Source organism: Lissotriton helveticus, chromosome 12, assembly GCF_964261635.1.
Source record: "Lissotriton helveticus chromosome 12, aLisHel1.1, whole genome shotgun sequence".
Classification (NCBI taxonomy): domain Eukaryota; kingdom Metazoa; phylum Chordata; class Amphibia; order Caudata; family Salamandridae; genus Lissotriton; species Lissotriton helveticus.
Window position 1 is genome coordinate 100,129,386 of NC_136073.1, and position 14,866 is coordinate 100,144,251.

Consider the following 14,866-nt stretch of genomic DNA (forward strand, 5'->3'; position numbering starts at 1 on the left):
TTCTACGACTTAAAAGGAACTGTAGTACAGTGATTATAAGAACCAGGCTCAAGAACTTAGTGAAAAACTAAAGGCGAGAGACTATACTTCCAGAACTATATCTAAATGTAGAAAGAGAGCAAATAACCAACCAAGAGAATGCCTCTTACAAATCCATCAAAAAGAACAAGTGCCAGATCTAGCCACTTGTGTAACGACATTCTGTCCATCATCCTATGAAGTTCAAAAACTGGTAAAGAAAAATTGGCACATACTAAATACAGGAAGATTTGACTGGCCAAAACCTAGATTTGCCAACAGAAGAACGAAGAACCTAAAGGACACATTGGTACATACCCGTCCCACAAAAAGCAAACCACCTGACCAAATAAGAGATACTTCGATGACACCAATCACAGGACACTTTCCCTGTGGGACATGTGTAGCATGCAAATCAACTACAATATCAAAGTCATTACAGTTAACAGAGACTTTATTGTGGACCCAAAGACAGCACACGAACTGCAACTCCACCCACGTCGTGTACATGGCTAGCTGTCCCTGCCAAAAAAAGTACATTGGGATGACCTGTAGAAAGGTTAAAACAAGAATAGGGGAACACAAAAGCAATATCAGACTAAAAAAGAACACTACTAAACTCTGCTCACATTTTGTTGAAATGAACCAATCCTGTGATGATCTACACTGGACTGTGTTAGAAATGCTGCCAGATAAGTCACAGAATGCAGAAAAACTACTCTATGAAAAGGAACAGAGGTGGGTAAATCACCTCCAAACTCATGTGCTGGGCCTTAATGATAATATTCCATGGCAGCACTTCGCAAAATAACAACATATAAGAATCAACTGAACTTTTCATTTGGTGAACAAATGTAAAATACCACAATATACATCTACATAGGATTATTAAAACACTCAATGAAAGTATACTGAAAGACGAAGATATGTAAATCACCACACGACCATGACATCACACATAGTGTCTTAATCCGTATAAATTGATTTTTAATTTATTCATTTCATCATGACCATTCGAGAAAATGCCTTTCATACACGAATGATGAAAAAAAGGAATGTCAATCGATTAGCTGTCCGTTTTATATACTACACTCGTAGTTTAAACATATTAAGCATAAAGTTGTTGTTTTAATAAAAAAAGTCACCGCCGTCATGATCCCTTAAATACGTGCTGAACCCGCCCTCCTGATGTCGAGGGGCAGAGTCAGCACAAGTCAAAATACTCGAAACCACGCGGTTAATAGCGGAAGCACGTCTTTTTCCTTCTAGCGGTAAGATGTAAGAGGGACGATTTTAATACAATGCATCCCTTTTCCCCAGCTTTGCGCTTTATAGCGATATCCCCTGATGAAGCAACCTTTTCTTCGTGTAAAGGTAAGGTTTATAGAGAAAAATTATTCTGCAAACGTACTCGATACAAACATTGCAGTCTACATTTATCATAATGGAATGAAATTCCCTTAAGAAATTTTTGTGGGTATTATTTTGCTTTATAATCTATGTTCCCTCGAGTTGGAGTGACTGAATATACGACAGCGCAGCAAGATTACATTGATATTCCATGCTTTGCACCATTTGACTATCGAATTTTGATACATTACATACCAAGTTAGCATAATGGTGACTGGTCACGTTTTTGTGTTTATAGCAATGCGAGACTTGCGTGTATACCCTCCCCAACGCAACTTACCTAAAACATGTTGATATTTATAACTGGACACCCACTATATATAAAAATGTAAACTAAACTCTGGAATTGAGTTAGGCAGAAGAACGACTTAACCAGATTTATCATATAGCTCGAAATGACACCGTGGTCCTCTACCAAAAATAGTTCTATTCTCATCAGAATTTCTCAGTGATAAAGAAATATACACATCTAATTCAGATAAAGAAAACCCTCACCCCCAATCCCCCTTAGAAACGTAGCAAGATACCAAAAACTGTGTATGGCTGCATGTCTCTGCTTTTGTATTCACAGATCACAGAGAACAAGTTTTGCAATAATAAGTGTCAAAAGAAGATACTTAGAATCATACTACACAAGTTGTGTGAGTACAATTATATGTTTGTGAGTCCTGACGAAATCTCCATAGACCCAGCATGGCCAAAGGGAGCTGAAGCATGTCGACAACCTTTTTTTGAAATACTATTGGATCTAGTAACTCGATCCTTCTAAGTACCCTAATTTTTTACTTCAATAGAACCTCACTTTCTATTAAAGCAATTTGGTGATGTTCTATTTCTTAACATTTCTAATACTTCTGTTATTTATTCTTTTTTGGGGGGCATCCCTCATTCTCTGGACACTGCATTCGAAACCAGAGGTGCCTCTGGATGAGGCTGGCATTGAGCATGTATTGCAGCATCCAATGATAAATGCCATAACATCAATGTGGGGCGGATGAACAATATATACCGCTGTTCCAAACAACATTGAGTTTTTTGAGGGTGTCTTCAAACCAATGGTTTTGAATTGTTACAAGTGTCCTTTCTCTTTGATAAATAAATACTTGCCCTGGGGAAATAAGTGGACACTTTCTTCCTCTTCCCTACCAGTTGGTTATTTATGAAGACCTTGCATTGACAGGCACTGAATCCTAAAACCTTAATGTTGCCTCCATATGTTGCTATCTGACTGTCCTTCATAGTGAAAACATGTACTCAACTTTACTCCTATGTGGCACTTTAGGCCTACTTGTTTTCAGTTTTGGGTATTTTAGACACATCCTTCAATCTACAATATCAATTTGTCTAGTCGGGTAGGTATAGTTTCCTCATCCTCTCCCTGCAAAAGGGAAAGTAGTGTCTATGGATTGTTTCCCCCTATTCCCTTTCTTGTGCATTTTGCATTATTAGATGGGCTGTGTTCTTTGTAGTTCATCCATCATCCTAAAGGCTTGTCCCACCTTTATTATTATTATTTATTATTAGGGACATTTATAAAGGGCTGCGTTACGCACACCGGCGTGTCCTTTGTTGTTTAGGTACTTTCCTGTTAGTGGGGTAACCCCCTGAAGTTCTGGTCTTTGAAGTAAAGGCACTTTTTCTTGGGTTTCCTTTCTCTGTCTAGTTTGCTCTTGTTGCTGGTTGCCAGTGTTATGGCCTTACGACACACTAGCTGACCCGGGGCAGAGACCGCATCGCCGACCTTCATACTAGCAAGGATCCCTAATTATTAAAGGGACCGATAGTTACAACACCGCCCATTACGAGCAATGTCCGCTTGAGGTTGAACTTAAAAACCAAGTGGTTATTCTACTACGCTTTCGATTCTTTGCTTAAGGATTAATACAGAGAAGGTCCGTATTTTAGACACAATCATTCTTCATACCAGCTGCGATCCCTGTTATGTCAAACAGAAAGTTCTTATGAAAAGAGGGAGTTTTATTGATATTTCCTATGATAGAATGTGTGAAAGACCACAACTAAGGGAGTCCCCCCTAGTTAAACAGGTGTCTGCATGAAAAATTGTTTAACAAGATACAGAGTGCTTATACCCAAGTCTTGATAAAGATGGATTTAAAAGGCTTTCTCCATCGAAACGCGTCAGCGCCATTTCTTGACACACAATTCGCTCATTGGGTATTGGTGCAAAAAAAGCAAATTATAGAATGCTTATCTCCATGCCCATAACATGAAAGGATAACGGATGTGTAAATTGCTAAGGCTAAGTTCTCTAGCCTAGCCCTTTCTTCACTCTTTTTATATTTTCATGCATATTGTGATACATTTTTTAATTGTATTGTGCCTTTTATGAATTTTTGTGATATCAAATGTGTTGATTGATGGGCTATTCCCGGGTTTTTATTGAATAATTGTGTAACAATACATTTTTGTGATATATTTTCCAACATAAAATGTTATGTTATGTGTTTTCCCTATTACATATGGTTCAATCTTAAAAGGTGTGGATAGTGATGAATGATAGTTAGAGTGTATTGGGTGAATGTTACTTGTACACAGGTTTCCCTGTTAAGAATTATGCCCAAAGGGATCTTTCTTTTCTCACTTACGATCAATGTTCCTCTGCTTGCTATATTTTCAATGATGAGGACAGACGGGGATCAAAGTGGTAATACCCTTTCTACTTACTCATAATTTCCCTTAAAATAAATCCTACTTTTCCTTGTCACAGTCCTGCTATTCTTCCAACTTTACCAGTGGTGGTGATAGCCACATTTATCTGTGGGTCTTTGATTAAAAAATAAAGTGAGTGCATTTAATAAGGGGCTACAAGAACCCACTAAGATATTCTGCTGTTTGTGAATCCGAAAGTGTGCAGAACACCTTCATGCCACAAACTTCCAGCAAGGAAGTGGGTAGGCAGACCGAATGCACTATAGTTTGTTCGGGAATTATACAATTGGTACCCAGTAGAATTAGTTGGAACAAATACAAGTCAGTCACTAAGAATGGGGATTCTGACCCAAGGGGCAAGATCATGAGGCCTCTCCTGCAAAAGATTTATTTAAAAAAAAACCTATGTGGGTTACTTAAGAAATGTTCCTAATGAACCAGGATACAGTCCAATATGGAATTGAACACCACAGTGATTTAACAGCAACACTAAATATGTTTTTGTGCAGCATTTTGATAAAATCTAAGAGGATCCAACAGAGGGCCAAAACCTCCTACTGCAAGCAAGGCATTCCTGCAAACACAATCTCACTCAAAAGTTGACAGTGTATGGCAGCAGTATTTCCAGAATATAACCAGAATATATTTGAGACTGAGCAAGAAAACTAACATTCTCTATTTAATTGACATTCTTCTAAACTCATATGTACTTACCAGAATGATAAGATATAATATTAGTTCTACTGTCCAATGTAGAAATTGGTCTTTGGAAGCCACACATTACCTCAAGCAGCTCGATTTCCATATGCATCAAGAGGTTGTCACCTTGACTTGTTAATATGTTATGTTATTTTTAAATATTATTTCAACTACGGTATTTGTCTTTCTCGACTCTTTGAGATATTGTCAATCAATAAATCAATCAGTCTGAATTCGTAGAGTGCAACTAATCACATGCAAGGGTGTTCAGATGCTTGGATCCTGCTGGGTTCAGTCAAAGACAAAAAGAACTATTGATGGACAGAATGCAGAACAATGTCATACATTCACCCCAGTATAGAGATCTGGGCCTAAATCCATCGTTTTTTGCTCCCCATGCCATTCCAGTTTGAACCCAGCCATATGCAACTCATCCTTGACCCTGCGCCCAATGGGAACAGTCTAGCCCGAAGTGGTGTAGTGAGCATCCGACCCACGTCTGGGCAGACCCTTCACACTTAGGGCAACATATGCAAAAGACACAATTGATGGGCAGACTGCTAGACAATGCAAACATTCAAGACTGATTTGCATATGGATGTGTCCAAACTGGGGTGGTGTGGTGAGCAAAATAATTTTAACCCAGATCCTTGTGACTGGGGGTGAATGTTTGCATTGTCCAGAAGTCCGTCCATCAATAGTGTATTTTGCAAGGATCAGTCAAAGAGCCAGGTCTTGAGTCCCTTTCTGAATTCCGTTAGAGAGGTAGCTGCATAGAGGTGGAAGGGATAGTTGTTCCAGGCTTTGGTGGTGAGATAGGAGAAGGTCCGTCCTCTGCTGTGGCTTTGACGGATGCAGGAAATGTGACTAAGGGTGAGGCAGGTGGAGCGCAGGTGTCTGAAGGGTTGATGTTTGGTCAGGCGGTGGTTGATGCATGCTGGTCCTTGGTTGTGGAGGAACTTGCAGGCGTGTATTAGTATCATTAATTGGCTTTTTTTCTGGATGGGGAGTCAGTGGAGGTTCCTGAGGTGGGGGGGTGGGACCATTTGGGGGTTCAGGATGAGTCTAACAGCTGAGTTCTGCATCATCTGGGGTCTCTTCAGGAGTTTGGTGCTGATTCCTGTGTAAAGCTCATTGCCGTGGTCAGGTCGGCTTTTGATTAGGGCTAGGGTAGCGGTTTTCCTGGTGTTGACGTGGTGCCGTCGGCACAGTGAGGTCTGCACAGCTGTGGCTTTATCCCACAATCACCGATGGAGGTTCTGATAAAACCTGCTCACAGTACAATGCCCATACATGTTAGACGACTCTACGTTTTGTTTGTCTCATAGGAGACATCCATTGTTATGAAGGCGATTGCGGTCTCACTGATACCCAGTAAAACTCGAGTTGGTTGTCCATTGATAGTTTCTGCTGATTTTGTGTTACAGGATGAGACTTTTTGATGGAGCATGAGGCATCTATAAATGACATACCACAATCACGCCACATCTAGTCAGACATTTGTGAAACTATAGGTAAAAATATACTAGTAGACCATTCAGTGTACCTCCACTTCACTTCTAATGTATGCTGATTCAGTACACTTGCTCTTTAAGAATCAGTTCAAAATTTCTGCACCCCTAAGACTTTAAAAAGTTGATGGTAGTGGCCATAGAAAATACTAAGAAGATCATTCCAGCACAACTGTTCCAGAGGCTATGCAAACACTCACCTGTTTCATTTGAAATCTCTCCTTCTGAACATGGATTGCAGTTGAAGCAACAGGAGGGCTGTCCTTTTTGAGCAGCCTTCCAAAAGCCAGAAGGACAACTGTCACTGCACACAGACCTTGGAACCTGGTGAAAGAATGAGAGAAAGTGCTTAAATATGTATTTTAGGTTTCTTTGTGCGTAGTGATTTGTGTGGGAACGGGTATGTAAACCTAAAGCACATTAAGAGTTATCAAGAGCACTGTTTAAGAACATATGCCCATCACCAATGTTATGTATTTTTGTGCTTGTTCTCCACCACCACCACTTTAAGACATTAAGCAGCACTGTAAGAATTGTTCACAGTTGTTATGAAATGTCTTACGCTAACACTTTTCCACCGTCAACATCCTTTTCTTCTGATACCCAAGCCACAAGTAGTAGGAAGACAGGTATAAGAAACAATCCCTCAAAACTGTTAGGGTTTTTTTAAACAAAAATTGCAGATACTATACTATTCTGACTGCTCCTCCGTTTCTTGACTGATTATATTTTGTGTGAGAGCACAACAAGAGTTCAGAGAGTGAGCTAGACTCAGGCAATGGGGTCCTTCTTTTGCCCTGTGGCAGAAGAGATAATGTGTGTTTTGAGCTCCTTGTTACTCTATAATCCAAGATGTCGACTCAGGTCTCCGTGGCATAGCAAATAGACCTTTTGTCCCTGCCTGCCATGATCAAATCCCAAAGTAAATGCTAAATCTGTACTGGCAATCCCATTTTAACCAAGGTGGCTAAAGCAAATATTTAATTGTTGATGCCGATCTTACATCAATAACAGCAGTCACAGCATTGCATTTGACCTGGCTCGCGCAGATGCTCTCTTGAAAGTTCATCCAAGGTATGTCCAAGAAGGTTGATCAATGTCAGATTTCCAGGATCTCGACACAAAATAAAATGTACATGCCAAGAATTTGAATGGAACTCATTTACATAGTAAGTGGTCATCCTAAAAAAGCAAGTGTAGGTCTGTTTATGATGTAATTCCCATCACTATGGTGACATTCTTTTGGGAAGAATTGAGGCAGGACACTTTATTATTGTTTCTGCAGGGGGACCATTGCAATGGCATCTTCTTGTACTCTGAAGCTAGGGTTATATAATATTTAGGCTCCTATAGTGAATTTATTGTTTCACGTGTTGTTTTGGGCCATGTCCATTTTCATCCCTTGTGTTCTGATAATAATGCTGATGTCTAGATTTGAATGCTGTAGAGGAGTGTTCAAGAGGATCTATATGACACTGGTTAAAAAGGGCATTCAATGCAATCAATATTTAAAAATTCTGGGCCTGATTTGGACATTGGAAGACTTGGTAAAATTGGCCCACACCTGATTAACACATTTATTATACTTATAAGTCCCTAGAATATAGTACTACATGTACCCAGGACATGTACATTAAATGCTATTAATGTGCCTGCAGCACCCATTGTGCCATCCACCAAAGTAACACTTTAAACATGTCTCCGGAAAGTAATTGCAGCCTGTAGTCAAGTTTTAAACTGCAATTTAGACCTGGCAAAATAAACCTTTAACCAGGCTTAAACCTACACTTTGCAGGCCATTAGTCCCTTGCAAAAATAATCAACATAACCTAGGACAGGTGGGGCTGCATCTGGCTGTCCAAGAACGTCTGCATATACTTCTTAGTGGTAAGGCCATACTTCCTGACAAATGCCTCTTTTATGAATGCCAGTAGTGAATCCCTCAATTCATTAGGAATGTGCCTCTAAAGACTGGCTCTCCAATCCTTCTCAGCGACCATGTGCATTTCTAAGGCAATCTTATAAGCCTCAAACCACTTGTCAATGTCATCCCCCATAGCAAAGTTATGGCACCAAGTCTTTGGGTATGTGAACCCTCCTGTCTCTTCTGGACACTGCATTATTGCTGCCACCATTACTTCTGCACTCGGTGTTGTGTTTTGCCTTGACTTCCAGCTCTTTGTGACCCCTCTCCTGAGCCAGAAAAATTTTATTTTACTCCCAGACAAGTTTGTTTTCCCTCCAAGGCCCTGTCAGCCTCAGCTTCCTCTCTGCTTCAGTCAATTTCAGTTTGGTCAGCTGCAGCTGAAACTCTCACGCAGCCCCTCCTTTCATCCACCTCCTTGGGGGACAGGTTGTGGGAGGACACTGCTCCCTCCCTTGACGGAGGCCTCCTTTCCTTGGGCAAGTGCCTCTCTGCTGCTAAAACTCAGGACATGTGACCAAGTCATTTTCCTCCTCTCCCTCCCCCTTCTTATTTGTCTCCTCATCCTCTACCTCCTCCTCTAAGTCCACCACCTCTTCCTTAGGGTTATCATCTTCTCGCTTTTCAGGTGTGCCTTGCATCCTCCTGAGTGCCTCAAAGGCTCCAAGGGCTATCTGAAGATCTATTTTGATGGCATTCTTCTACACATTCAGCCCCCTCTCCTTGCAGAGCCCCTGCAGCTCTACCATGTTGAGCCTATGAGTGCTGCTCAGATCCAACTCCATTGTAGAGAAAAGGATGTGAGGCAGGTCTTAAAATTGAAGAAAGAAAATAAATAACCACATCATTTGAATTTGAAGTCAGATTATTTTTTATTTTTTTTATTTTTGCACACAACACTGAGTGGCACTGCACACGCACAAGTACTAGATCCTATCACTGAACACCAATGTAAGAAACTGGGTTATTGATAGAGGGGATTTGAACCCCCACTAGAACAATAACCACAATGCTTGTCTGGTGAACCACAAAGTAACTAAATTAATCTGTGCTTCACCCTCTGGTAGCTGAGTACAAAGCAGTGAGACTTAATTTAGAGTACTGTGTACAGTATTAATGCACCACACAACCAGAAATAAAGTGAAAATACTGCACAAGAAAAATCACAAACTAATTTATAAAAAAATATAACATGTTATTAAATTAAATGACACCAAAGTAAATGAAGTCTAATCAGTAGAACCAGAGGTATGCATTTTTAAAGTTTCTAATGAAATCTAGTGCCTAAAAGATCAAAGTTCCAAACGCATATATCTGGTTGGGAAACATCCTTTACAATGAGGCTGTTACATCGCGTTCCATTACAACGCGGTTGTCACAACGTCCGCTTTATTATAATGCGATACCATTACAACGCAAGTCATTTGATCCGCTTGTAAATTTTATTAGGCTTGAATTGTTTCTTTATCTGTGGTACTACATGGCTGCTATGCTCATCCCCTATTCTGAGTGTGTGAATTGTACAGAATTTGATTCTTTCTCCCGTTGTTGTTGGATTGACTGTGCTATCCCTTTCCTCTAATGGTGCTGGGCATTGGTGCGTCACTTCCTTTGCAGGCCTGCTAAAGCTTTCAATTTCCAAATGTACAGCAGGGATTGCCTTTAGCTCTATTTCTTTAAAGTGGTTAAAAAGAAAGTCTACCCAGGTTGCTACAGTAATGTGAGAGTTAATGCCAAGATGGTTTGGCCGCTGTAATCTGTTAAAAGATTGCCAAAACTTGGCGCTATTTTTCTGTTTTGCGTCATAAAGGAGTTTGGCCCAAAATGTGTTGTTCCAAGTCCTTTAGCTGGACCATCTTCTTTGCTCAAAAAGAGCCTTTGATTTATGAAGGGAGTGCTGTAGAGTCCGTTTTCCCGGTGATTTCCGGAGTTGCCTTAGCGTGTGATTCATCGTTTGTTTCAGTTTCTTTGAGACTGGGCTCTTTGCATTCATCTTTGGCAGGACCAGTCTGTTCCTTTGTTCTGGACCCGTTTTGGTTGTGACTTTATCACTGAGGGACACAACAAATTTCTCCCAGCTTTCCAGCAGCGGAATAATATTGTCCTGAGCTTGGTTGAGTAGGTCTTTGGCTATCGTTGATACTGCTTCTATGTTTGTTGAAGTATACTTATTCATTTGAGGTTTGTAGTTTCTACTCAGACAATGGTTTTATCGACCTCCAGAAGTAAAGTTGAGTTCGCATGAAGTTCCATTTCTTGCGGCATGTGATCACTGAATTTGTTATTGCCTATTTGAAAAGAGGCTGTATTATTGACCAAAGTTAGTGTCACAAATGTAAAATCTAAGTGAGAGTATATTTTGGCTGAGTGGTATGTAGGTGCGGGAGGATTGACCCCCTTGAGACAACCGTTTACTGCTCTCAAGTTTAGGTGCTCTAGTTCTGAAGGAAGTTCGAGCATTTACTGCTTTAACTTTTTTGAGGGACCGTAAGTCGGAATTCCCCGTGCACCTGTAAGATCTTGCATGGAGTCGTTGTCCTGATCTATCCCCAAGAGGTGCATGTTAAAATCTCCATCCACGATGATGTTGTCTATGTCCTCTTCTTCCATTACTCTTTTTACTTCTTTGATCAACTCTTTGGTTGTCCTTAAATTGTGTTTGGGGTGTATGTAGATATTTATTCTTATTACCTTCTGAACGGTCTGGTTAAGGATCAGCGTAACTATTGAAGCCTGGATGCAACTTGGAGGGGTAATGTTAATCTTTAAGGATAGAATTTCCTCAGTTTGTGTTATTGAGGATAGGAAAAATAGGCCCCTGAACGGCGATCAAAGTCAGATCACTTGATAGCTGGGATAAAACTGGAGGTGTAACCTTGTGGTTAAAGGGTTTGCTCTCCCAGGCCTCCTGAAGTAGCATCATGTCAAAGGATTTTAGGTAGTTTAAGACCTCATGATCACTTGATTTGGCGGATAAACCTTTGATGTTCCAAATGCATATATTGATTTCATTGTAACCCGGTTGAGGATCTGATGGACTGGGCGTACAATGGCAATTTGGTTGCGCTGACAGTATTGTGAGTTGTATGCTCTGCCAGTTGTTCGTTAGTGTAGGTTGAGATGAGAGCGATTGGCCTTCTGTTTGGGAGCGGCCCCTTGCTCACCTTAGCACTGAGGTGGACTTTCTATATTGACTGATAGTTTCGGTGATTAGAAATAGTGCTGGATATAATAGTTTTGACACTGGTTTCAGAGTGATCCCCCAGCTTTGGAGTCTATTTGTTTCTTGAAAGATTCTGCTTGCTATCGCTGGAGTTTTCCATCTGGTTTTGGACTCCTCAGAGCTTGGCAGACTGTTGTTTGGCAAGAACTCTATGGAGAGTGGGTCAGAGGTGTTCATGGTGGCTAATTTTAGGATGGCTTGCAGGAGCCGTAGCATGTTCCCTCTGTTAAAATATCTGCTCGACCTCGCGACTGATAGTGAGGGGAAAATATGATGTTGTCTATCTCCTCCTTCTTGATGGATTCCTGGGTCTAAGGCTGAAAACCATCACTGGTAATGACTGTGTGCGGATAAGGCCTAGAGTTGTTTGATTTACTGTCTGTTCTGTTTTGAAGTGTTGACAGTGGGTCATGTGGTTTCCAGATTATATCTTGCCCGACATTGCTATATTTGTGAATTTTCATTAGTAGTTGGTGGAACTCTTTATGAGTGTCCTGCTGATCTGGGTGCACTGCAGACTATGGGGGACTTGGCTGGCGCATGTGTCGGGTGCTCGAATTCCTGGGTGTTGCTTTGGGATTTTGGGCTAGATGATTGACAGATCGTATTTTTGTTTTTCTTGAGACCAAGCCTCGGATGATTGGCTTTTAATGGGGATGCGGATCCCCTGGCGGTGTGTGTTGTGGTTTTATTTTTGTTAGTGTGTCCTTTGTACCTTCTTCCAGTGATGGAGCTGGGGAATATGTGTAATGCTGGCATTCATAACAGGTAACTGTGAAAGTAGTTGGTTAGCCGGATGCTGGACCTGAAAGGTTATTTTCCTCTTCCTCCCCTTCCTTTTTATCCTGCGATGGGTATTCTCTGATGTGCTTTTATCAGTTGGTTCAGGTGATACCACTTTGTTGGGTGAATCCACTTTGGAGTTTTGCAGGGATCCGCTCTCTCCTGTGTAGTAAATCCTATTTGTTGATGTCGTCTCAGTCGATTGGGGTTCAGATTTTATTTCCCACTCTATGGGTGGTCCCAGCTGCTACATTCTGAGTTGTTGTTTTCATGGTGGATAATAAGTCACCTAGTAGTGATGGTAGCATAAATAGATTGCCCACTATTGGAGCACAGGTACATTCTTGCTGTGATAACTTATCATTAAAGGCCGCTTCTTGCCCTCTCCTTATTAGTCCATTTAGATCAGCTAGCTTCCTGTCGATCCCTGAAGTAAAGTCTGTTAAAGTTTGGAGCACTGTGAGCTCTAAGTCCCTTTTATGGATTGATAATGTAATGCCACGGTTGAATATTGCATGGTACTTAATATTGTTGCCTACATTGAGTCTTTAGACGTTTGGCTTTTGTCATGGATCTCTGTGCTTGCACTGTTTGTTGAGGTGTCATGGCTGAACGAGGCAACTAATTTCTCCCACTCTTGAGATGCTAGAAAGGACATGTTGCCATGTTGCCATTGGAATTGTGGTGGTCGCCTTGAGAAGTCGCCTGACTATGCCCTGGTGGTATTTACTTCTTCCAGTTGAGTAAGTGGCGAATGTTGAGGGGAAGAATTGGTAGCTTGCAAATTACGTTTCTTTAATTTTTGCTCTTCTTGCTGTGCTATGTTGTTTCGAGTTGCCTGATGGAAGCTTGAGTCTAGCGTGGTGGTTATGTCCAATTGTTTTGGTGAGCTTTGAGTGGAAATAAGGAGATGGGGTTCTTCTGTCTGTGGGAAGAGCTGTTTAGGCTTAGAGTCTGTTCCAGTGTTTGCACCCCCTTGCTGGTGTGATTTTGGCATGACTATCTCTAATTCTCTTCCAGCGGTGACCACAGGGGTTGAAAGAGTTGGTCGCTTTTATGTGCGGTGAGCGGGGTGATCCCAGGGCCATCCTGAAGTACTTGTATTTTATGTTTGTCATAGACATTAACAGTGGCCTCTAGGTGTACTTTATGATTGATACCTAGCCTGACCTCGTCGGCGCCGGTCGCTCAACCCACCGCGTGGCTCCTCCAGACAGTCACCCGGTCCCCTGCTGCTGCTCGCATTTGCCACCTCTCCTCCCCACCGTGGTTTGTACTGTTGCCCTGATTGTACTGTTGCCCTGATTGTACTATTGCCCTGATTGTGTCCTCTCCGTTTCCCCGCTGTGATTTTCCGCCTTTTTTTTCCCCGCTATGTTCTGTACTGCTGCCCTGTTGTCGCATTTGTGCTCTGCCCCCTGATTTTGCCCTCTGCCCTAGCGCTTCTGGCCCCGCTGGTCCACCCCGCTCCCTGCCGCTGCTCACCTGCGGCCCCACCCATCCTTCTGTTTTCCCTCGACCCTCTCCCATTCGCCACCCCGCTCCCACCTCCCAGCTGCTCCTCCCTCCTCCCGCCCCCCCACTCTCCATTTATGGCAGAGTCCGCGCGTGCGTGCACGTTCACGCGCAGGGCGTGCGCCGATTGTGCGCCGGAGGCACGCCAAAGGCAAGCCCGTCTGCGCCCGTCCGTGCCTGGACCGCGCCCAGCGCCAGACCCCCTGGCCCCCGCAGATGCCAGCCCACCCACTGGACTTACGATGCCGCCACCCTCAACGCACTCAACACCGGCCGGATCCCCGGCTGCTACCGAGCCGGAGCCACCCCAAGACGCACCCACGGACTCTTCGCCTGCCAATCCTACAAGTTCTCCTGCATCCGGACCTGTACCGCACCCGCCAAGCCGAGCACCAGCAGCAGCCAACTGAAGTGCATCCTGCTCAACACCAGCTCCGTCCACAGACACGCCGTGGAACTCTGGAACCAGCTCGACACCACATCTCCAGACGTCGCCTTCCTCACGGAAACATGGATGAACGCCTCCTCAGCGCCCGACATGGCCATCGCCATCCCGGACGGATACAAGATCACCCGGAGGGACCGCGTCAACCAGACAGGAGGAGGCATCGCCATCGTCCACAAGAACACCATCCGCATCACGACCAACTCCGACGACACCCACACAGCCGCCGAACATCTTCACTTCCAGATACACACCGACCCCAAGACCACACTCAGAGGCACCCTCATCTACAGACCCCCAGGACCCCGCACACAATTCAGCGAAGACATCACTGACTTCTGCAGCCTACACGCCCTCCCCTCCGCAGACTACATCCTCCTAGGGGACCTCAACTTCCACCTGGAGAACAACAACGACAACAACACCACTACCCTGCTGGATAACCTCGCCAACCTCGGACTCAAGCAACTGGTGAACACCCCCACCCACTACCCGGGCACACGCTTGACCCAGTCTTCTCCTCCAGCAAGTACATCTCCTTCAGCCACTCCACCAGACTCCACTGGACAGACCACAGCTGCGTCCACTTCAGCTTCAGAAGGACCACGACTCACCACCACCCGCAACAGGTTCCCCGCAGGAGCTGGAACAAGATCACCACCGACCAG

The 14,866-nt window shown here is 43.1% G+C and overlaps 1 protein-coding gene across 1 annotated transcript in view; it reads right to left on the minus strand.

Moving 5' to 3' along the window:
• LOC144797946 (vomeronasal type-2 receptor 26-like) overlaps positions 1-14,866 on the minus strand; it is a 203,058-nt gene that overhangs the window by 68,618 nt on the left and 119,574 nt on the right. Inside the window, exon 5 of the mRNA XM_078668749.1 lies at positions 6,509-6,632. Coding sequence (XP_078524875.1) covers positions 6,509-6,632 — 124 coding nt within the window. The remainder of the gene's footprint in view (positions 1-6,508; positions 6,633-14,866) is intronic.